The sequence below is a fragment of the Falco biarmicus genome, chromosome 4 (assembly GCF_023638135.1).
Source record: "Falco biarmicus isolate bFalBia1 chromosome 4, bFalBia1.pri, whole genome shotgun sequence".
NCBI lineage: Eukaryota > Metazoa > Chordata > Aves > Falconiformes > Falconidae > Falco > Falco biarmicus.
In genome coordinates, this window is record NC_079291.1 from 98,999,088 (window position 1) to 99,023,063 (window position 23,976).

At 46.3% G+C, this 23,976-nt stretch overlaps 3 protein-coding genes across 10 annotated transcripts in view; all 3 read right to left on the minus strand.

Moving 5' to 3' along the window:
* Window positions 1-17,380, minus strand: part of PXK (PX domain containing serine/threonine kinase like) — a 36,945-nt gene extending 19,565 nt beyond the window's left edge. For all 8 annotated transcript variants that reach the window (XM_056335186.1, XM_056335185.1, XM_056335188.1 and 5 more), the window contains exons 1-4: window positions 17,147-17,380; window positions 6,804-6,854; window positions 6,090-6,137; window positions 1,270-1,456 (exon numbers count right to left, since the gene is read on the minus strand). In XM_056335186.1, the coding sequence (XP_056191161.1) occupies window positions 1,270-1,456; window positions 6,090-6,137; window positions 6,804-6,854; window positions 17,147-17,248 (388 nt within the window). In that variant the 5' untranslated portion in view covers window positions 17,249-17,380. The remainder of the gene's footprint in view (window positions 1-1,269; window positions 1,457-6,089; window positions 6,138-6,803; window positions 6,855-17,146) is intronic.
* A 2,677-nt stretch (window positions 17,381-20,057) lies between these two features.
* On the minus strand, window positions 20,058-20,680 carry HTD2 (hydroxyacyl-thioester dehydratase type 2). The gene has a single exon (XM_056335200.1). The coding sequence runs from the start codon at window positions 20,678-20,680 to the stop codon at window positions 20,171-20,173; it is 510 nt and encodes a 169-aa protein (XP_056191175.1). The 3' UTR covers window positions 20,058-20,170.
* RPP14 (ribonuclease P/MRP subunit p14) lies at window positions 20,058-23,068 on the minus strand. Its single transcript, XM_056335201.1, has 5 exons — window positions 22,910-23,068; window positions 22,735-22,819; window positions 22,160-22,236; window positions 21,447-21,525; window positions 20,058-20,780 (listed from the first exon to the last, which is right to left on the minus strand). Exons 1-5 carry the CDS (start codon window positions 22,993-22,995, stop codon window positions 20,724-20,726), a joined length of 384 nt encoding a protein of 127 aa, XP_056191176.1. The 5' UTR covers window positions 22,996-23,068; the 3' UTR covers window positions 20,058-20,723.
* Between the last annotated feature and the right edge of the window lie 908 nt (window positions 23,069-23,976).

A 23,976-nucleotide genomic window follows, 5' to 3' on the forward strand; every position in this document is an offset into this window, starting at 1 on the left:
CAGCAAAAAGGTAAGGATGCACTGATCTTTCTGCACTGTATCTTCTCTCTATAAAATTTGTTAGGAAAAAGAGAGAGAACAGTACAATAAATATCAGTTCACTGATCCAGTACTTAAGAAATGACAAACTGATGGTGCCTCCAAAGACTGTAGGCAACGACTTGATTGCTACTAACTTCCCAGCAACTTGCCGAAAAAACAATCTTGATAAAAACACTCAGAATTAACACAGAAGTCACAGTGTTTCCTAGAGGATTTAAATTGCTTGCTCAGCGTTAGCCAGACAAACGTCATCCTTAAAGAGTTACAAGTAATTTACAACTCCTCCACAGCTTATCATAAACATCCGGGAAATGGTCTTTGCACTTTGAAGCTGAAGGCACAATACATGAAGGGAGAGCAAAAAGACAAATTAAAAGGAAGCAGGAAGTTCCTGCTTCAGTAGGCTCTGCTTTTACGAAAACAAGTTTTGCATTTTGCAAAGAGTCCGTTTGCTCACAAACTAAATATGTGAAGTGGGTTTCATTGCTAAGAGGAAGGTTTTTTCCAGTCTGTAAGACAAATATTTAACAATTTACAATGGCTGAAGCTGAAGTCAGACAAATTCAAAGAAGAAGCATTTAATAAGGAAGAGAACTGATCACTGGGATATCGTTTTAAGGGATGCAGTGACTTTCCAGTATTTGGGGGGAAAGGGGGGTTGTGACTTATTCAAGCCTTGAAAAAGTACTCAACCGAGCTCAAACAATTAGTCCCAGGAAGTCTCACAACCCAAAGTGACAGTGGGAGCTAGACAAGATGACCACAAATGTTTGTGTTGATTTGAAAAAAACTCAGAACCACCTCAAACACAAGATTCAGTGTCCAGAAGACCAGCTTTTTTAACCAGTATAGAGCTGACTCACTTAACTCCACCCTGCACTCCGGGAGACCATCTCCAAACACCAAACTTCCCCACTGATCACAAACTGAAAAAGTAGATGTTACTCTCACCACCACCCCTCCCTCGAGTTCTGCTTATATAGATCTTGACCCTCACGCTCCTCCGTAAAGTAATTCAAATATTTAGATTTAACAATCACAGCATGACTTATGTGCAGAGCTGGAGAAACAGTATCACAAATAATCACATGTGCAGTATAATAATTCTGAAAGTTGCTGCCCCCATCCACCCCCCATGCTTCGGTGTAAATCCCTGCCAGCATTAACGGATGATACACACACATGCTAAAGTGAAACCATAATGCAGCGTTGCAATTCCTCACTTACCAGTGTAGTTAACAGAATAGCTGTTTGGGTCCAAGAATTTTTTTACCAATTCACAGTTAGACAGTATGTGATGGGTAGTAATTACATCGAGATAGGCCTGGAGTCCCTTCTGTCTTTCAGCTATGAATTCACGCTCCATATTTCCAATCAATTTTTTGGGAGGAAGAGGTAGACTTAGAGTTGAGATCTTAAAAAGAGAGGAAAAATTACCAACCTTGCTCTCAAAATGGCTCAGGGATATAAACTAAGCAACCCAGAAAGTAACTCTCAGGAGCAAGCCAACTACTGGATAACTATTTTTTGTACTGTGTATATATAAGCTTTCATGGTTTTTCTAAGTATTGTTATCAGGGTGAGCTAGTCAGGCAACAGCTCACATCCCCCCACCCCCACCCCGTGCAGAGATTAGCAAGCAGAATGACAATGAAAATGCGAGGAGTTCAATTTTTGCTAGTGAGTCATGCATTTAAGATCTGTACACAAAACTTCCAGATACTAAATAGCTACAGTTTTCAGCCAAATTCTTTCTATGACATACTTCTGCTGCAGCACAAAAACCAATTCACACCTTACCATCTTCTCTGGATAAGATTTATGCTTTCTTATTTCATGAAGTGCAGTTTAATGTTTCCTTTGCCTCTATAGGTAATTCATAGGTAATTTAAAGCCCTTACTGTCAGTATTTGAACTCTGTAATTTCAAATATGGTACAACTTTTCCATTTTCTCTTCTGAATTTGCAGTTGTACAGTTTTTAAACAGCTATACATCTTTCAACTCAGCAATAGCTGCAATCTACCAGTGGATGTACAGTAGTTGTTTCATGTTGACATAAGTGATCCAAAACTTCAGATAAAATTGGAGAAATACTTTGAAATAGGACGATGAAAAAAACATACAGAAATTCAAAGCATTATGTAAGTCAGATCGAGATCATCTTTAGCGTTTATATCCAATTACGTCATACGCATTGCCAGAATGACTTTTTCATGTTGTTAACACACTGTTGTCCTGCAGATTAAAGCACCTGCCTTGGGTATGCTGAATCTCCATGGGAGTTATCTTTAAGAAATGTGTACTGCAGGAATCAATTACACCAGATGCAATAACCTCATTTCTAAAGCAAACAGTTCACCAGGGAGAAGACAGGGATTTTTGGTGTTTGAACAGCTTTCATTTGAACTAGTGGAGAAAGCAAAGGATTAGTTCAACTAACTGGGCCAGAAGTAGCAATCCCTTTCCTTTTTTACCTCCTCCCGAACACGGGAGGTGTACCCCCATCAGTCTTAGCACTTTTACTTCTCTAGTTTCTGACTGCACATCATGGGCTGAAAAAGAACTACAGCTACGTCTGAATTACAGAAGATGTTAATAAAAATTAAGCTATCCATGGAGCTTTTTTAATGTTCTTTTACACCCAAAGGGAAAACAGAAAAATATATCCGGGAATAAACCCAAAAGCAACAATATATGACTTACAGCCAGTAATTCACCAAATTAGTTTGACCACCAGAGGCATACAGAGCTTTCATTTGGCAGACCACTCTTGCTTCAATTGAAAACCAAGTTTCTAAACAACTAAATCCATTTCTGGTCTTACTCATTTGAAAAGCATGTCAAATCATAATCACCTTTACCTTCTTGACCTGACAGCTAGCTACGATCAGAGAGAAAAGGACTCTAGTTCAGATGCTTTCAAACCACTACTATTTGTTTTAAAACTTACTTCAACAAACCACACATCTGCCATTTTTCAGCAGAAAGTAACATTCACCCCCAGGTTTTTGTAGCGATCTGCCAAAACATGCAGCCCACGGAGAACAGTGCCCACCACAGAGGAATGCTCCCCGGAGGTGCTGACCTGGCCAAGACCCCGCACGCTTTCAGACCCGAGCAGCACTCCTCAGTGGCCCCAGCTCAGCACCGGTGCCAGGATGGGCTTCCCCACAGAAAAACCTGAAAATTAACACTCTTATCTTCAAACCACAGCCTGCTCGGGAATGTCTGTTCAAAAGCTGCAATAAAATGCTTCACAGAAGCCCGGTATCTTGCTGCAAATACCATACCAGCAGTTCACTTAACAAAAGAGAAGAGCAGCCAACGATCTCCACACATATCTCTCAAATAAGGGAACATGAAGAAATGCAGGATGGTCTGAAAGGAGCTTTTCAATCCAGTACAGGGCTGAGAGTTCAGGGAATCTGGCTTGAAACTTTCTGATGCAGAGCTGGGTCCCAGGTATACACCTCTCTGTTTTCCAAGGTATATGGTAGGTAGGACTGCATCCCCCAGCCTAGACGGTTTTGAAATTCTCAATTCTTACTATTATTATATAGGTAGCACCAGATGAACAGCAGAAAAGTTGCATTCCAGCTCAGCTGCAGCTGTGTGTTCAGACACAACCACCCAAGCCTACAGAAAGGTCAACTATGCCACAAGAAGCGGAAGAACTTGGAGTTTAAAACCCAAAAGAAGCTCCAGAAGTTCTTCCAGCAACATTTTCGTTTTGAAGCAAGGAGACTGGGGTTTGGCATTGTCTTACTGCTTATTGCTTTATTCTGTTGGGGGGTGGGGGGTATTTTGTTTGGAGGTTTGTTTGTTTGTTTGTTTACCCTAATTTTAATATATACAAGACCAGAGTTTAAAGACTTTAAAAACAAGTCATGGGACCTGAGTATAGTGATGAAATACTGTTGCTTAGAGTTCTGGATGGAAAGGACTGAGGAGTGTTGCATGTCGTAATGGATGGGAAAACTTCAGCTCCAGCATCACAAAGCACAACTTCTAAAAAAACTGCAAAACAGTGTGAGAACAGAGCAATTGTAACATGCTTCATGTCAGCTACCGTCTGCTGGCTCTCAAGCCCTGGCACGCTGAACTAGAATGGTGGTGGCGTTTGTCAACAGCAGAGTTGTGCGTCTTTGATAAAGGCTTAGAGCTCTCTTCCCAGCCGTCTGCTGGGCACATAATGAAGAATCACACCTCTCAGGGCAGCAATCTCTACTAGCCAGAAAAGGCTATCTCCAAGCAGAGATACATCTTTGCCTTTCCAGACTGTGGAAAGCAGAAACAGGAGTGTGAATGTCAAGGGGGGGAGCAGTAGTTTTCACTGAAGGAGACCAAGTGCTCAGGAACACAGCGTGTTCATTCAGCCACCCTCTGCATATCCCCCTGTCCAAGTCAGAGGTCTGTCTTGATTATTGTTTGATCTTTTCCAGCCATCCAAGCAGCTGACGTTTCTGTCCCAGATCTTGGTATCTTTTATCTGCAAAATCTCTCTCTCATTTCAAATTCTTCCTTGTCCCACTCTGCAAGTTGCTGTCATTTTATTATTTTGTTGCTGAAATTATTATTTCCTGAACCCTCCACTTTTATCACTCACCTCTGCCTCATATACAAAGGCTTTTTCTTTCTGTACTACATCATACATAACCTATTTACCTTCACTTTCTAGACCCTCCACCTAGGCCTAACCTTTCAGTACTTGTAATTTCTGAATTTAAAGTCTTAAAGGTCTGTTGCCTTTTCTACTAAAGCTGCCTCATTTGAAAGTGAAATGAGAAGGCAACAAAGCTTTTTCATGCCTTAACACATTCTATTCCCCGTGGTTAAGAGGAGCTTGTTATAGGTGGCTGCAAAAGTGAACTCTTTTTTCATTTTAAAACGTTCTCAAAATTCTTTTCCCTGTGATGTCTATCAAAACTTGACTATGGTTAAGACCACAATGACCACCATGTACTGCGAGGACTAGTGCCATCTCACTTCCTTGTGTTCCCATGGGCACCCACCTAATCTTAAACCCTGGATTCTCCGCAGCAGGAGACATCTTTGTATTGCATTTATTCAGCACATCACACAAGAGGTTTCTAGGTCATGATAAAAGTTCCTACATGCTATTGCACATTCAATAAAACAATTCCACAAGGAAACCATGTTGCATCTGTTGAATTATGACTAATTTTCCTTTTCCCCCTCCATTCACCTTCTAGCATAGGAGTCAGTTAAAGCAGACTATCAGAGCACACAATTCAACATCCTTACATGTTTTTGCTCTGACGTTCATCAAGCAGATAGCCAATTTGACTGGGGTGAGGGGGCGGTGAAGCAGCATTAAGCTCTTGAGTTCACACATTTAACAGGGGAAAAAATTTCCAAGTCACAAACATGTAACCTCACATGGCAGTATTCCCTTTTCATCTTGTTTGCCTAGTACTATGGAAATCTTGAGTAACAGGTTTCACTCCTGTAGATGCTAGTCACAGCCACTTCCCCCCTCTTCCCAAACACACTCACATACCCTGCTTTTTCCCACACAAACTAAAAAGAAATAATTGTCCTAAAAAGCAAAAGAAAACACACAGTAAGTTCAGTGTTTAACTAAAGAACACTTTCCAGTGATACAGAAAACCATCACATGATAAGCAGCATCTGGTAGTGCTTTTAGTTGAATATAAATAATGAGACCCATAGCACTTCAATGCTGAATTTATAAGGTTGGTATGTGCCTTGGCTTTCTTCGAATCAAAGGAGGAACAAATAATAACACATAAAACCGGAACAAGTCACAGTACTGAAGGGAAAGATTCAGTACCTGCCAGTTTCCTCCATTTCTATATAAATTGATCCTGCTGATGCCAAAAAGCAAAATTTTACCAAAAAAAATAACAGTGAAAAAAGTATACATTCAAGTCACAGTTTCTCTTTACAGCTATGTGAATTTGTATTTTTTCATCACTGCAATACATAAAAAATATCACAAGCCATTTTAAATATATAATTCTAAATGACATTTCATATTTATATATCAAGGGTGAAAGTTACCTGCAAGCTATTATTAAGCAAGTCAAAGTCACTGTATCGCCTCACAATCTGCAAAAAAGAAAGACACAGTTCAGGAAACATTACTTTTTCCATTAGCATTTTACTCTTCAAAATCTCATCAAAGAAAAGTAATTCCCTTTTACCATTTTTTCTTCTTTTAATCACTTTTGTACAACTGCTGGATTTACGTCATCTTGCCAGAGAGCAAGCATAGAAGAGTTTTTAATCACATCTTGACCACAACAAAAATGTGTTTCTAAACATTAAAAAAACACCTTAAAAAAATACTTGTGAGCAAAGTTGCCTGCAAACAAAGCATTTTTGGCATATTAGATTCGACAACTTTTCACAGTCATCTTCATAACTACTTCTAGGTGTCACTGGTCACGTACCAGCAAGGCTCTGATTTTAGCACTAAGGAAGGCAAACTGACATTTGAGATTTAAAAATTATAGCCATACCAACACACAGTAGTAACACGACAGGCATTTTTCCTACAATATTCACAATAGCAGCACACACCATGCTTCTGTAGCTGGCAGCAATACTGTTTTTCTCTTAGTTTTTGACCAAAAGTATTCAGGCACTTCATGTTCTCAATTCCAAACCAACATTTCTCTCTCCAGCTCCAATTAAAAAAGCTAGGAAGAGACAACTCTCAAACTCTTCCTAAAAAGGCATCCTGGTTATATGAACCACAGTTTAAGAAATTACCTGCCAACTGTTTTCTGCTGAAACTCCTCTCTGAACACGGATTATGTATTCCTAATAAAAGGAAAAAGTTATTAGAAATGAGAACTAATGAGCTGAAGAAAGTTATTAGGTACTTCTCCAAATGTGATCACTATCCGATTAGGAAACATTCAGAAACAGAAAGTTCAGATCGACATTTGAAGCACCTAGGTGACAGTCAGAGCCGGGTTACTCAGTCCTGTCACTAGCAGCTGTCTCTTTCTGCTTCACAGAGTAGAACAAAGGGATGTCCAAGAGCTTGCGGACCTATGAAGCACCTGAAAGGTTTTGTATAATTAAAGAAAAAGCAAGCGCATACTCAACGCACACCTCTACCAACAACAGCTGAAGAAACCCCTCCTCACCTCACCCCCAATATCTAACACATAGCCCCCAGGAATTACCGCCACCATCATAATGGAATAAAATGCCAGTAAATACCCACAGCTGCCCAACCTCTAGTTATTTTTGTACAAGAAAGGTTACCACAAAAGCTTTGGAGTATGCTTGAGTAACTAGAACGTATCAGTTTTTCATGATGATAATTCTTCATTTATAATGCAAGCTTCATGTTAATTATGTCTATATTAACCATGCAGATACATCTAAATCTCAGTTGAGCCGCTTCCATATTTTAAGAATTAACAATTTTCCCACCACAACTAAATTCATGAAGCACAATTCTTTTCAGTCTTTTCATTTCAAGCTCCACTGCACCATTTATAGATTAACAGCTGGTCAATACAGCAATATCTTTATTTGAAATTTATCTAATTATCACAAGAATAGATACCAAGTATCTTGTACTCCTGCTCAGACATACTTCAAGGAAGCCACACTTTTGTTTACCCCTACTTTAGGTTTGACAACAGCTCTAAAAATACTTCTGACATTTCAAAGATCATGAAGGAGGCAAGTCCCTTCCCTGGAAAGCCTGTAATCTTTGTTCTAGATATTGTTAAATTAGCAAGGAAATAAAATTGATCTGGGCTGAGTGTAGTAACAGATCCTTCCTTTACCATTTGCATACACAGAGCTCTACAAATGCAGCAATTAAAGTCTTATTAGACAGATAATTCCCTGGCCACGTGATTTACATTGAAAAACATGAAAATGGAGAGCCAAAAAGTAAGGTGCTGTCTGAGAAAACGCCACTCCCAACACCGAGGAGAGTGGGAGAGTACCCAGAGTCAGAAGAGGGGGAAGAAGCCACACAGGGACCTACGCTTTTACACTTTCCTTCCAGTTGTATCAGTCTGACGTAGAAGGGGCGTACATCCCCAACACCTCTTAAGCACATTGATCTTCTCTGCAGTGCACGGCCAGGGCTGGCAGGACCCACCACCGACGCTCAGAGCACCGCTAAATCCCCCACGCTGCCTCACCCAACGCGCTCAGTCACACCGCACACCTGCAGCTACAGAATTCAATGTGAGAACCAGAAATTCTAAACCAAATACAAATTCAAGCCACAGCTCACAGCATTTCTAAGCTGGAACGTGCAAAAAGCTCTTTGCCTTTGCGCCAAGCGATGTGTGAGTACCCCCCGTCACCGCCGGCAGTGCAGCATGCATCACAGGGTAAATCTTTTGTTATTCAACTCGCATGACTTTGTTCACCCAGGTACAAACTTTCAACTGTATTTTATGTCACGGGCTGAATAATCTTTCAATTTCAAACACCACTTGATTTTGTTGAACTGCTGACATCAATAGGAGTCTCACATAAACAAAAGGGACAGATCAGAGCGTTGTGCACAATTTCTTCAGATATTAACATCAATGCTGCATTCCAAATTATCAGGAATAGACAATAATGAAATAACAGCAAATAAACAAAGGCATTTCCAGCTCCTTGCGTTTATATCCCAAATTTGTCCATTCTGTGACAGTAACTCTATCTGGCATGTACCAGACATATGCATACTGACTAGGTAATTCAATTAATTGAGTGTTTGATCCATGAAGTATTATAAATTCAGCTTCACAGTTCAAAATACACAACAGGTATTTATTAGTAACTTCTTTCAGGTACTGTGAAGCACCTTCTGGTTTTTTTAGTTGCCTTCAGAACCACAGAGAACTAATTTTATTTCAAATGAAAAGAAATTAAAAGCTTGTACAATGAAAAACATAAACACTGGATGCAAACTAAGCGGGGCATATCAGAGAATCCCTCCATAGAATTAAATTCTCACTTAACATTTACCACCATGAAAAATAAGAAGCGTAAATCAAGAATTGTGACCGTTCCAGACAAGAGGCAAAAGCAGCACTTATCAGATGGCACTACCTTGTGTGTTCAACATTAACTAATCCAGAATTCATTTACTGAAGTTTCTTTCCAAAGCACAATGCTGCTCAGACAAAAATGCTATTCCGTTTCCTAAAATTCACTTAAAATATTCTTTATTATCAACAGCTGGCAAATACCTGTAGCAATTTTGAACCATCTAGCCTTGAGAACAAATTCAAGACTAGTAAGCATGAAATCCAAACTGATTTAAAACATTTCATATCCCAGCAGCTTAGACGGAAATGAGAGAAGACCAAGATGTCACAAACTAAAACACATAACTATTACGTTGGATTTAATGTGCCTATTTTCAGAAAGTCAGCCTGACATGCTACCTCCATATTCTCTTCTCTTACCCATTTGAAATCACAATTAAGGTATTTTTCGGCAAAACAAGAAGCCCAAATCCTCATAAACCGTAACAAAAATCCACAGAGCTGACTGCAATTCAACTAGTGTAATTATGTTTGGAAACTGCGCGGCAGAAACCAATTAAAGGGACACCTGGAAACCCAGATTCACCACTAATGTGTCTTTTCCTGGTTTGTTGTCTTTGCTGCATTTTGTGAAGTAGGAAGAGACTATTTCACACACAGCCAAAAAATTGTGGCAACTGCTTATTCAGCAAGTTGCAATGGAACATTGGCCATTTCTCTGAAAAACCACGTCACTAATGACTCACCGTGTTCAGTCATTCATCTTTTCTAGGATTTTGAAAGCAGCAGAGTTATTGCTCAATCCCTTGTAGCACTTACTCTTTATTCAGCAATTAACCTTTTCTATTGTACCCCAAGAAAATGCTCTCGGGCAGGCAGAACACACAAATTCATTAGACAACCATCAAAGCATCTTATTGCATACAACCACTCTGATGAATACGACAGTCGTCTCTTCTGGAGAGCCTAGCGGTAAACGAGTCAGGGCTCAGAGCCCATTCTCACAGTAAGATTATATTAAGGAAAAAATATATATATATTTGGGCCACAACTATTTTTTCCACATACACTCAAGCATTTGCCCATCCGGTACTGCTGTGGCACTAATTGGGCTCGCTCTTTATGTCATGGGGTTCATCACCTGAAAGAAGAGAGCATCACTCTTCAGAGGTGGTTGTTAGTTCTGTCTGTATGGAAAAGGTAAGACCCCACCATGCTCTGTCAGCCTAAATGGTCTTCTGGGTTTTTTCCCCAAAAAAGTTGATAACAAGACCGAAAGTCAACGAACAGCTGTAGTAGAAAGGCCAGGACAAGAAATACAATCCCATTCCTAATATCTGCCATGGCTACACGTAAACAGCAGACCACAGTGTGCTGAATTTTAGTGAGAAGTTGATACTTCCTATTGCCTCCACACGGCAGCAAGCTTGTCTTGGGATTATAATTAGCACCGCTGATATACGCTTCCCATAGGACCAAAGAAGAGCTTTCAACTCTTCAAGGAGAAGGCCTGAATGTGCAAAAGCCTTTATTACTCTCCCAAATTCTGTTTTGTCCAGGGAAAAAGATCTGAATTACAACAGTTTTTTTCTGAGGCATCCAGATTTGATAGTGGGACTGAAACTCTGCCCGTAGGAAACAGAATCATTGCTGTTTCGCTGCATCTTCCAACACAGGAAAACAGAACGGAAAAGGCTTCAGAAAGGGCGAGCAATTACCAGAGTTCACGCCTGCCGTCGATTTTAGAGATCACCAACCAGGCTCTGCTAGATCTAAGTCAGCTACACTCACGCAGAAATTCCCATGGTGTCTTTCACTCCCACGCAAATGGCTCAAAATCTTTCCCGTGCCTCAGTTTACCAAACAACTTCAAAGAAGCCCTAACAGCTGCCACTTGGCAAAGGAGAGACAACCTCCCGCTACTGATTTTGCCCACAGGCAGCAAGCTCACTGGCATCAACTACATAGGAACCACCACCAAGACAGGCTGTAAAACCATTCCAAGGACAGCACACCCCCCCCGAGCCCCTCCAACCCACCACCACCCACCCCCCCGGTAAGGTTTGTAAATCCACTGCTCTTCCTATCAATCCCGCCAAGCCAGCTCCTACCACAACCTTGATATTCCAGCAGCCGTTCAATATACATCTATAAAGGTGCTGAGCAAAGTGGTGCTACCTATGGGATCATTCCCTGGCTGCTCTGATTAGTCAAGAAAGCAGAAACCAGTGCCGGGAGGAGGAGGAGGAGGAGGTCAGGACCAGGGAAAGCCATATGCCCCCAGTTGCACACTGTTGTTTCCTAAAATCTTCCTACCGCTACAGAGTGCCGCATAGAGTTTCTGGAAAAGAGTATTTTCCAAATATCCACATGGATCAGCGACAACCATGCTGCATTTCTCCAGTCCTTTGCCAGTAATAGTTTCACAATCACTGCCTAGGATTAACGTTATCCTGAACTTACCCATTTTCATGCAGAGCCAACATTTAGGTGTTTTTTCCCCCAAAATTCACCAAGATTACTCCCTGGTATGCCTACACTTGTTAGAACATCAGCAGCTCAGAGCTACTCAGATAATTTTGTTAGCATTCCTAGGTGAAAGTTACACAGCAAAGCAAGTCCAAATGTTTAACAATTGCTGTTTATCATCTTTCCTAGTTTTGGAAACAGAAAGCAAACAGGCTTTTGCAGAGACAAAACAGGAAAGAACAAGTGGTGAATTTAGAGATTCATATAAAAAACCATAGAGAATCTCACCAATATTGGGTAATACATTCTGTTTTCCCGAGAAAATAGTCTTCAAATTTCTGGCTCAGGATAGTCAGTCTATTCTTCCACAGATTTCTGCTGTACATCTGTTTAATCCACCAGGCTTGAAAAGCCAACCATTATAAAGATCCAGGTCACCTTGAGGTCACATCAACTAAAAGTTTGAAAGGGCTTTATTTTATAAGCATTAAAGAGAGGAAAGCCTAATTAAGGATGAATACAATCCCTGCTTAAGTAGGCTGGATTGGAACAATTTCTAGTAAGAAGCTCTTTTAAGTGTTTATTTAGAAAATCTCCCATGTGAAAAGCAGCAACCAAATCAGGAAAGCTGCTCAGACCCAGGGACCTCCTCGCTACAGGGCACGGTACTTATTTGCTATCACACAACCTGCCACTAAGCCCATCTGAGGTACAAGCAGCAACAGCAGCGTTCACCTACATTTTAAACAATGCTCGTGTTTGTCTGGGGACATTACACAGCTCCACACACATATGCAGCTCCATACACCCTGTATCACCGGTGTAGTAACAAGTAAGCCACTCGACAAGTGAAAGCTATGAAGTAGGACAACTGCAGAAAAATAAATAGGACACACATTTACATGTAATGAAACTTGCTGAACAAGAAAAGCTCTGGAGACAAGATAAATACCAGCTTTTCAGTACCCAGCATCACCATGGCCTTCACCACAACAGCAAAATACTCGGTGTTTTTCAGGAAATACTCAGTAGCCAATAACAATATTCTAATTACACTGCAAGATCTCTAAGGCAATGGCTTTACAACAGTATGATACGGCAACTAACATGTTCGCTGCAATCTTCTCAAGGGCTACAAACGCAATACTAACGTACTAAGTTCACCAGTGGAAACCCGTAAGGTTGGGATATCTGAAATAAGGTGTGATGAAACCACTATCTTTTCTGAGCTCAAGCTGGGGGGCGGGAGGCAGAGGTGTGAGGCAGTCAAGCTTACTTACTAATTCCAGTGGAGAAACTGCATTTCCAAAACCTCAACAAGTGAACTCTGATAGTTCCCCATCTAAAGCACCTCTAAAAGTAACTTTATCACTTCTTTTTGCCCCAAAGCGAAGGCAACCTTGCAGAGATTTAATTCCTTATAAAGCAGATGTGCAAAGTCTTTTACAAGCTTTTAACATAAATCCTCCAGTTCTAAAAACATATGGCTCCATTTTTGTATCACAGAACAATATAGGAAAAATATAAATGCTTTTTCAATATTTTTCTAATCTAACAGCTATGTGTCAACATTCATCATTGCTTAAGGAAAATGAAAAACTCTGAAAGTATGTTACAAGAGGGATTTATTTCAGCTGTTCATTTCCAAATGCCTTTAAGATAACAATGTACTGTAGCAAAATTGGCCGTTTCACTACTTCAATTTCAACATGAAATGCATGCAAAAGGAAATCACTTCAGATAAAGAATTAAGGAATGTTCGCAAATGTATGTATAACTTGCTAGTGGTTTTACTGCTGTAAAGTGCTCTAAAGCTTGTACATACAGATGTGCGATTCTTATTAAGGAATAGGTCTAGATTATTGTGGAAGAAAATAGCACCCTATTTTAATGCTTAGAAAGAAAGCCACTTTTAAATAGGGAATATACAGATGAATATACTATGAAGCAAGTTGAATAGCCAAAAATTTGTTAAAGCTTTAGTGCTGAAAATGCCTCGGTTGTCAGAACACATTTGGCATTGAGATGAGACACCTGCAAATGGCTTAATATAACGGATGCAATTCTGCTCCTATCATTCAAGGAATGCGATGGCAACAAAACAACTTCATTTTCTGCAAAACGGTTGGTACACACACCTACCAAGAGCACAACCATGCCTGTGAAAAGGGTGCCCAGCACACTCCTGGAAGTTACACAGTTTCTCTTCCTACCGAGTGCTAGCGGTTGAATCATACAGCAAGAGACAAAATGAAGCTGACAGGGTTTGCTCGTGTCATTTCAAAGCTATGAAGTGAGGTACCACTGGAATGCGCCTGCAACACAAATTTATTTGGCTTTCAAAATGAAAAGGACTCCATAAATGCATATGAGTAATTCTATAGCGCAGTAAGTGCACGTTCCAACAAAACTCAAAGACTGCTTGTAACACACTTAACTGGGGAAACAACTTTTGTAAAAATGAAAAGGCACCATTCTCACCTTCAATTATCAATGGAAATAAACACACGGAAAGAAAACCTCAGCTGACAATTTCTTGGTTGCAACAGAAAAGCACGGAGAGTATGTACCAGCTGAGATGTACTGACTCAAGTAAGAACGTCTGAGCTCTTCTGACTTGAAAGAAACATGAAGAGCTTGTGAGCATGTCAGAAAACTTTGCAGTTGATTTCCTAACAATCTAAAACCCACATCTGCTAGGGGATTGACATGTGCTTACTAAGCAAGAACTGTAAACCCTCAAAAGTACATTTTAAATACTAGCTTTCTCCTTTCCTGGGTTTCTGGAGAATTCAGTTAGGTATGTAGTAGTTTCGGGGTTTGCTTTCGGTTTTGTTTTTTTTCAGTTGCACCTTCATCCCCAGGAAACAGAAACTCAGCCTCTGCCAAGTACAGCCCGCAATTCAATTTACTTTACTTCAATTAACTTTACACTTACCCAGACTGTTGTAGTAAATTGAAATTAACAGAAGCTGCTTTGAACAACAGACAAGCAAACTATTCATTTGACACAAGCTTTGGTCTTCTGAGTGGTATTTCACTGTGTCTACAGAGCTTTTCCTAAAATTCTTCACTTTTTCCCTAGCTGGTTGTTCAGAAGACTGGCTATTTTCAGCACCCATGGGAGGCTGACATTATTACTAGTTCAGCTGCCATGTTAAAGCTGCACCTAACCTGGGCCTAAATCATCTTCATGTGAATGCTTTTATAAGCAATGATGTAGAGGAAAAAGAATTATAAATGCAAGTTTAAAGCAATTCTTGCAACAGTAAGCAGCATTATAAAATCTTAATACATACTGCTGACAAAAGAATAGAAAATTTATTCATGAATGCCTTTGTATTTCAGCTTTAGAACAAGTCTAACATGTGGAGACCTAGTTCTCCTCACATTAGTTTTGGGATGAAGAACTGTATAGATCTACAGCTTTTGAAGATAATGCTTTGAGGTGGAATGAGGAACAAATGCAAAAAAGCGTTCAGTTAATGACAACCTACTTCTTCACATCTATAATATAACAAAGTAAAACCCAGTCTTAACTCCCCGCCAAAAGCAATTCAACCCTTATTTCTTAAGGGGGGCTCCATTTAGGCACCTCTTCAAACACACAGATCTATTTGTGTGGCTTATTTAAGCCAAATAAAAGGAAAGTTGAAATCAGGGACAGCATCACCCACCAATAAACAAATTATTCAGATACCAGGGACATAAGATGAAGCATCCAAAATGACAAAATATCCAGTCTGCGTCAAATAAGAAACCAAGTCTCTGTTATGGCTTCCTGTATTTTCTTATCCCACACCGCCTCTATATAAACCATCTGTGCTACGCGCGCTTCGAGCCATCTTTCAACTATCAACAGGGCTTCTGCAGTAAAACAAACAATTACTAATAGATATATCTTAGAGACAGATTTTAAATCAAAAGGCACAGTGCTCCAGCGTTCTGTTATTAACCAAAGATCAGAACAAATCAGTAGAGAATTTTTTCTGAACACCCATTAGTAACAGTATACAGAGATGAAAGACAGAGCAGGGGGAGCAACATTTGCTATCACACTCACCCAGACAAGACAACACACACACACAGAGTCTGGTTCGAGAAACTACTTCCAAGTGCTTGTTCTAAAAGAATTTTGTGACTTTTTTTTTTTTTACTCTTAACAAGAATCACGCAAACCAAAGAAAAAACCACAAAAAGCTATTGTCATTTGCACTAGCAAAAAAGTATGGTAAGGCACGATGCAACAAGAACAGACCTGTGAGCTGGGCTGCAAACTGGGGAGTGTTCGGAGTTGTACAGCTGCTCACTGGACTTGGCACACGCGCCCCTCAGCTACTGTAACAGGTGAAAAGTACCAGGCTTGCCAGAAAATAAACCTCATTAATTTTATTTAGAAGAGGAGGTGCAACAGTTGAGAGAGCCATTGCCTGACAGGTTCACAAGATCTTCTGGACAATTTCTCATACATAGCTTGTGTTCGGAAGGCTGGAACACCAGTTAAGGCGAGTTCCTCACACAAAACACACTTCTTAAGCGTGGATTACTTATAGGAAAAGTATTTAATAAGAACAGTTTACAGATTAGTTGTATATGCTGTGGCAAGCCTACAATTATCGTTATTTGGGGTTAAGGGTATTCACCAGATGCGAGGATGCGGGAAGAGGGATCCACGCCGCGGGAACCGGAGCGTGGAGGGGGCAGCAGGAACCCTGCTCCCCATTCCCAACAGGCTCCCTGCTGGCGTACCTGCTGCTGAGCCGCCTCTGGCCTCCTCTTTAGCCCAGCATCCCCGCTCTGGGCCACAGCGGGAATCAGAAAGGCCAGGCAGGTCTCCCCCCGGCTCACACCATAAACACACCTGGTTTCTAAAGCGGAAAATCACTGCAAACAGGAGATGATGAAACTGGGATGTCGCCGCAGTTCTTACGGCGGCAGCGTGCGTGTGCCCCGGGCATCCCAGAGGGGTTAACCGGTGCCACAAGCCCGGCGGGTCCCGCCCCGCCGCCCGCAGCACGGCCGTGCCCCCGGTGCCCCCGCAGCGCTGCGGCCCCGCGCAGGGCGCGGCGGGACCCGGGCGGCCGCGGCCGGCGCAGACGGAACTTCCCCGCAGCTGCCGAGCCGGGGCGGACAGAGCCCCTCGGCCCCCAGCGCCGTGACAGACCCGGCGAACGGGAATCACCGTGGCTGCCGGGCGGGACGGCGCCAGGCCTGGCTGGGCGCGGGCCCCAGGCCGCCCCGCCGCCCCCCGGGCAGGCTGCGGGCCACCCCGCCGCGGGCGGGAGCAGCGGGGCCGCGCACCCCCGGCTGCTGCGGGAGGCCGGGCGCCGGCGGCGCAGCCGCATCCCCGCCGGAGGGGTGGCCCGGGCGGCTGCTGAGGGCCCGGCCCCGCCGTCTGGCTCCACGCCTCGCCCTCGCCCCCCGCCCCGCCGCCGCGCCAGCCGCCCCCGGTCCCCGCACGGCCCCCGCCCGCCCCGGCGCCCTCCGCGCCTCCCGCTGCCCCGGCCTCGCTGCGGCCCCGCGTCCCCCGGGCGCCTCCCGCCCTGCGCCCCCCGGCACGCGGCTCCCCCCGCCCCGGCACCGGCCGCTCCCGCCGCCCGCCGCGGCCCGGCCTGCCCGGCTCACCGTGTGGGAGTGCAGGCTCTGGCTCGCCTCGATCTGCGCTGTCAGCGGCACCGTGTCGTCCAGCAGCACCTTGCCGGCCGGCGGCTTCTCCATGAAGGCCATCCCGGGGCGGGGAGCGGGAACCCGGCGCCGCCAACCTGCTTCCCGGGGCTGCTCCCGGCGCGGCCGCCGCTGTCAACACGGCACCGCCGCGCCGCCGGGCCTTAGCGCCGCCGACCGACCGACCGCCGCCGACCGCCAGGGGGCGCCGCGCCGCGCCCGCCGCCCGCACGCGCGGCTGCTCGGGGCAGGCCCGGCCCGGCGGCTCCCCCACCCCGCGGCGGGGCCGGGCCCGGGGCGCGCCCGCACGGGCGGCGGGGGGCTGGGGGCTGGGGGGCCGGCCCCGGGACACCGCTGCGGGGGGGCGGGGGGCGGCTTAGGAGGGCGGGCGCGCCTGCTGCCCCCCACCGCGGGGAGCGGGGAGCTAAAACATCGTAAAGTCGTTACAGCGGCACTACGGAGCAGCAGCCGGTAGCGTCTCAATTTGCAAATTTTAAGGGTTTTTGGTGGTTGATTGTTTTTCCTTTTTTTTTTGGGGGGGGGGTGGTGTTGCAAACCGCAGGTTTCAAACTGTCAGACTGGGCTCCACAGCGCAACTCCAACTGCAGCGGCGCAGAGAACCCTCCGCACGCCCCGGCGTCCGGGGACCTGCCGAACGGCCCCGGCTGCGCCCCGTTCCCACCCGGTACCGGGACCCCCCCCGGCCGGCAGCCTCAGCCTCCTCCCCAGCAGCCACGGCGGGAGCAGCTGCCGCCGGCCGGGCGGGGACCGGGCAGCAGGGGAGGAGCTGCGCTTTGTTCGGCGGGTAGGCAGTGCCCCTGGGTGGGAAGGGGAAGGGGGAAAGGGAAGGGGGAAAGGGAAAGGGAGGGGGATGGGGAAAGGGATGGGGAAAGGGAAAGGGAGGGGGGTGGGGAAAGGGATGGGGGATGGGGAAAGGGATGGGGAAAGGGAAAGGGAGGGGGATGGGGAAAGGGATGGGGAAAGGGAAAGGGAGGGGGGTGGGGAAAGGGATGGGGAAAGGGAAAGGGAAAGGGATGGGGTTGGGGAAAGGGATGGGGTTGGGGAAAGGGATGGGGTTGGGGAAAGGGATGGGGTTGGGGAAAGGGATGGGGTTGGGGAAAGGGATGGGGAAAGGGAAGGGGATGGGGAAAGGGAAGGGGATGGGGAAAGGGAAGGGGATGGGGAAAGGGAAGGGGATGGGGAAAGGGAAAGGGATGGGGAAAGGGAAAGGGATGGGGAAAGGGATGGGGAAAGGGATGGGGAAAGGGAAAGGGATGGGGAAAGGGAAAGGGATGGGGAAAGGGAAAGGGATGGGGAAAGGGAAAGGGATGGGGAAAGGGAAGGGGATGGGGAAAGGGAAGGGGATGGGGAAAGGGAAGGGGATGGGGAAAGGGAAGGGGATGGGGAAAGGGAAGGGGATGGGGAAAGGGAAGGGGATGGGGAAAGGGAAGGGGATGGGGAAGGGGAAGGGGATGGGGAAAGGGAAGGGGATGGGGAAAGGGAAGGGGATGGGGAAAGGGATGGGGAAAGGGAAGGGGATGGGGAAAGGGATGGGGAAAGGGATGGGGATGGGGAAAGGGAAGGGGATGGGGAAAGGGATGGGGAAAGGGAAAAGGATGGGGAAAGGGATGGGGAAAGGGATGGGGAAAGGGAAGCTCTTGCCAGGCACTGGTTCCCTGTTGCAAACTCGCCAAACCCCACCGAGGGCATTTCGAAGTCAAACATCCTAAATATCACCCCTGCTCCAAGCAGCTGTAGTCAACACCTGGGGTTTGCTGTTACAGCACAGCTGCACGTAACCACGAGACATCGCGCCCAGACAACTAACTGTTCAGGTTTTGTCACAGCTTGAGGACAAACTGCTGTTTCATAGCAAACAACTTCCGAGGTTATTTGCAGTCGAGAAAAGGTACAAATGCACTTCTGTTGCTGCAGGCCAGAGGGAGTTTTTTGCCAGAAAACTCTATGAGCCACCAACTGGAGACAGCCTGTACTTTTACTCCTGATTGTCCCCATCATTCCTGGAGAAAAGTTTTAGTGCATACTAATCTGTCTGTACTGAAATAATTAAATCTGCATGATTTACTAATGAATTACCCAAAACCTACTTTACCAGCAACCAAGGTACTTTCAGTGGGCAAAGGGGAGTACATGTTCACACAGTCAAGTAAGCTGAGAGAAGCCATGTAGTTCATATCATTCACCCCTGTTTCCCTCACCATCAGGAGCACAAGGTCACCAAGTATTAGTGACAATATGGCTTTTAAAAAAGCCTCCACTCCGCTTCTGGGAGGCAAGTTTTAGAGGCGTTTATCATTAGAGGTAACTTGCTTGTTTATAATCAGGTCTTGGAAGGCATCTAAAGAATTTGAAAGTACTGCGAGAGCCACATCACCAGCTTAATCAGAGTATATTGCTTATGTGAAGGCTGGTTACCACTTATTCACAGAGCTAAGGAAGGTTTTACTAGCTACAACATTGCAAAAGAGCATGCTGCAGCAGCAGCTAGAGCCGCCAGGGATAACAACAGATCTCACAGAACACTTGTGTCAGCACCTCCACTTCTGTTCTCTTGTTAAACACAGTTGTCTCCTCCCTCCGGTGCTTTCGAGCAATACAACTACTTTGTGAAGAGGGAACAAGTTTTAACTGAAGGTAGCCAGTGTGGACTGAGATTTTGCTGAAAAGAGCAGCCTCAGTGTAAGCCCTGCCACACAACTTCCCACTGCAGCTGAGCAAAGGCTTGTCTAAACATGCTGCTTTTGCCACTGTAAGCGCCTAGTTCCGTTGGTTTCATCTTAGCGATATACATGGGAAAACAAAAAGCTCTAAATTTAAGGCAGTTCTATCAAAATTAAATTCACACACAGTCTTTGAAACATTTCGGAGGTTTTTTTGTTGCAAATTTACTGGATTAAGTCATGTCACAATAAAAGACGGAGTCAAAACCAAGTGTACATTTCTGGCCTTTAAAGTAGCACAGGATCAACAGCTGTCTGACACCATGACTTTCACCATCCCTTCCATAACAGTCTTTCCACTTTCATTGACTTTACATGATACTGAAATGTGTGCAATAGAACCCTTCAGTCGTTTAACTTCTGCTGCAGCTGTGACTTCTTCACCAGTATACAAAGGAGCTGGAAATCTGATCTCCTGAGAAAGAAATACGCATCCTTGACCGGGCATTTTAGTACCCAGAACTGCAGAAATAAGTCCATTGATCAGAACTCCATGTACAATAGTTCTCCCAAACCTAGATTTCTTTGCAAAATCTTCATTTAAATGTAAAGGGTTTGTGTCACCTGTTAAATAAGAAAAAGTAACAACATCATTCTGTGTAAAAGCTTTGGTTAGTTCAGCTTTGTCTCCAACTTTTACATGTAAACTCTGAAGTATGGGACGTCCCAGCAGCGAGCTGATAAACGTTAGCTTCGTCAAGGCTCTTTGTCGGAAATCCCTTCCAGAAATTCCACGCCTGAAGGGCTGCAACATCTCAAGCAACTTCTGCTTTGTACAACCACACCAACAACCGCATTCAGTCCAAGACCAGTTCTCTACTGTTGCCAGATAATGCAAGAAGAAATGGAGATGTCTAGTTTGGGGAGGGAAGAAAAAAAAAAACAACAGAAAACAAAGCAAGAAACTAAAGCATTAAAAAAAAACCCAAACAAAACACCATTGAATGCATTCAAGCTGAAAAACTTAACATTTCCCTTTTACACAAAAGATTAAAAACTTAGAGCTATGCCTAAGCAGTTTTTTGTGTAGCCATGGCTTCAGAGACAAAGAATTCTTAGAACGCATTTTATCGAGCTGCATCCTCTGGAAAAAAAATAAGCTCTAGAAGTGCATGTTCATGCATGCATTTTTAAACGAGGTCAGTCAACAGTGACTATTAGAAAAGGAAGAAATGGGTCAGGGAAAATTAAAGATTGGACCAAGATGTGGGCCAAGAACGAAACTGTCCAGAAACAATTTTCTTGCAGATGTATTAGTGAGATCAGGGCTTCTCACTGGAACGAAGCCATAAGGTAATGAGACAGCCACTACTGGCACATTTTACAAGGTTCATTGTAAGACGAGAATTCCTTAAACACAGGCCTCCACACCTGCACTGAGAAGCATTCTGCTCCCAAACCAGGAAGTTTTTGCACCTAGGCCACCTTTCTGTGAAGGGGCAGCGTGCTCAGCTAGCCAGAGAACCTTAGAGCGAGAGCTGACGTTTGGGGGAAGCCATCCAGCCCCCACAGGGCTTTACCTGCAGCACGCGAAAGGCACACCTCCTGTTCTGGTAGTAGCCCAGCAGCGTTAGAGCACTCCACAGCTTGACAAGGCCGCTAAGCAACAAGAAAACAAAATATATTAATAAAATTTGTTTTTCTCAGTTTTCCTGCTGCATAAATATCTTAAATAAAAAATGCTACATAAAGAGTAATGAAACCTTAACTGAGTTTAACAGTGGGTAATTTCACCCAAAAGTTCTAGTAGCAACACCATGCCCTGAAGGGTTATTGCAATGACTGCAGTCTCTTGTCACAGAGATACGTACTGTAACCTTTTCAAGTTCACTTTACTGGTCCTGTTCTCGTTCTCTGCGTGTTTAAGCTCCTTCTTCCCCTAAATCATCTGCAGTCATCTCCGCCATTTCAATACAGTAACCATTCTCATCTCTACTACACAAAGAGATATTAAAGACATGTTTCAATAGTGCTTAGTTCCTGTCAGACCATTCTGTTTAGGAATATACGTATCGATATACATATATGTATCCTGATATACATCAGGAACAATGTACCGATGCATGCAGGTTACCAATTCGTAGTGAATTTTTATTTATTTCCTGCATGCTGTACACAGACTTCTGCAAGTTAGGCTTAATTCCTCAAAGACCATCCTTAGCTTAGGAGTTCTGTTTTCTTGTGAAAAATACTCCCAGGGCAGCATCCGAAGCACACACCTACAGCTCCGTACCTGCTAATAACTCGTAATACGGCAGACAGAGTTTTTTCCTCATACATTAAGACATCAACAGGCAAAGCTGCTCCAACCTGGGAAAAAATACGTGACTTGGTAAGTACCACCCTACGCTCCTATTTCATAAGCAAATGATTTCACCCCCGGATTGTCAAAAGGAGTTACAGTTCCGCCCCAGCCCCACAGGCCCCTCTGCTGCGCCGCCCGGCGTCACAGCGCAGCCCCCCTCGGGCGAGCCCCGCGCTCCGCCTCGGGCGGGACAAGCGGGGACCCGCGGCGCTGGCACCGGCCGGGCGGCACCGGAGCCGGGCGCGGACAGGGGGTCCCCGCCGCGCCGCCGCCCCCCGGCCACGACCCTCCCCGCCGCCCCCCCTTCGCTGCCGGCCCGAAACGCGGCGGAGAGCAGGGAGCGGGGCGGGCTGAGGCGGATCGCTCCGCCGGGACCCCCGCCGGCCCCGCCGCCCCAGCGCCGGCCAGACACCGCCCCGCCCCGCGGCGGGCTGGCTGCGGCGGGCACCGTCCCCGCAACACCGACCGCAGGGCCCAGCGCGGCGCCGCCGGCCGCGGCCCACCTCTCCGTGCAGCTCCCGCAGCGCCGACACCACCAGCTGCTTGAACTGCGCGACGCTCGGCCGGGCCCCGCCGTCCGGCAGCTCCCTGCGGGGAAGCAGAGCAGAGGGCGGGCTGGGGGTGCGCGGCGGCGGGGGGCGGCCGCGGGCGGGGGGGGACACACGCTCGCTCGCTCACAGGCGGACGCGCAGGTAGTGGTGCTCGGCCGCGCTCCGCAGCACCCGCCGCTCGAAGGCGGCCGCCGGCGGCTCGGCCCGCGCCATCCACTCCCCCGCCGGCACCGATGGCGGCGCGGCACGGCCCGGCCTCCTACGGCGGCCCCGCGGGGTCAGCGCCGGCACGCCCCGCCCCGCCCCGCCCCGGCCGCCCTCGGGGCCGGCCCCGCTGCGCCGTTGGGCCGTGCCGGGGCAGCGGGCTCGGCACCGGGCAGGGGAAGCGGCGCCGGCGGGGGGAACAGCCGGCCTGCCTCGGGCTGAGCGGGGCGACGGGCAGCCTGCGGGGCTGCAGCTGGGCTCTGGGACGCGGTGGGGAAGGGTGACGTCGCCAAGTGCTCGCTTTTAGCTTCGGAAAGACAAATCCCGGTGGTCCCCGGTAGCCACGCCGCCGGAGGGGGGCGAGCGGAGGCGCGCCTCCGCTCCCCCCGTGCACAGACGCGGCCCCGGTTACGGACACGGCGGACGGGGGGAGGGGGGCTGGCTTGACGTCCCGGCTGGGCGACACACCGCAGTGGCAGTACCGTGTAGCTGATGGCAAGAGGGGTGTGAAATAAAGCCCTTAGAGAGAAACTGCAGAGAGGATGGAACCGTCTTCGCTCTGCCAAAAAGATGAAACCGCATCCTCGGCATAAGAACTTTACCGAATCTTACTCCTTTCTTTTAAAGGTTTACCCAGGAATTAATACTGAGCCCAGCAGGGCAGCACTGCAGTACCCCAACACCCGGCTGTGCCCGAGCCCAGCTCACAAGAGACCATCTGCCTTTACCAAGCTGCTCAGTCCGTGCAGACACTTCAGCTCAAGGTGTTTTCCCCGTTCAGACTCGGGGGTTTCTCTCTGCCCCACGGGGAGCCCGGCCTCCTCTGGCCCCGGTGCACGGGAAGCTCCGGACCCGAGCAGCAGCACACGGGCCACCGGCCGGGCCATCTCCCTCCTCCCCAGGCACTGACCTGTCTTCAGCTCCCCGCTGCCCCCGTGGCACAAAGCCTGGGGCCAATGGCATGGTGCCAGCTAAAGCCCTTGGTGCTTT

Bases quoted from the DNA above. Each gene is read 5' to 3' on its own strand.
- RPP14 (XM_056335201.1), bottom strand. From the start codon at position 22,995: ATGGCGCGGGCCGAGCCGCCGGCGGCCGCCTTCGAGCGGCGGGTGCTG. The intron at 22,237-22,734 runs GTGGGCCGCGGC...ATTTTTTCCCAG, and splicing joins TGCGGGAGCTGCACGGAGAG to GTTGGAGCAGCTTTGCCTGT. The intron at 21,526-22,159 runs GTACGGAGCTGT...CTTGTTGCTTAG, and splicing joins GTATTACGAGTTATTAGCAG to CGGCCTTGTCAAGCTGTGGA.
- HTD2 (XM_056335200.1), bottom strand. From the start codon at position 20,680: ATGTTGCAGCCCTTCAGGCGTGGAATTTCTGGAAGGGATTTCCGACAA.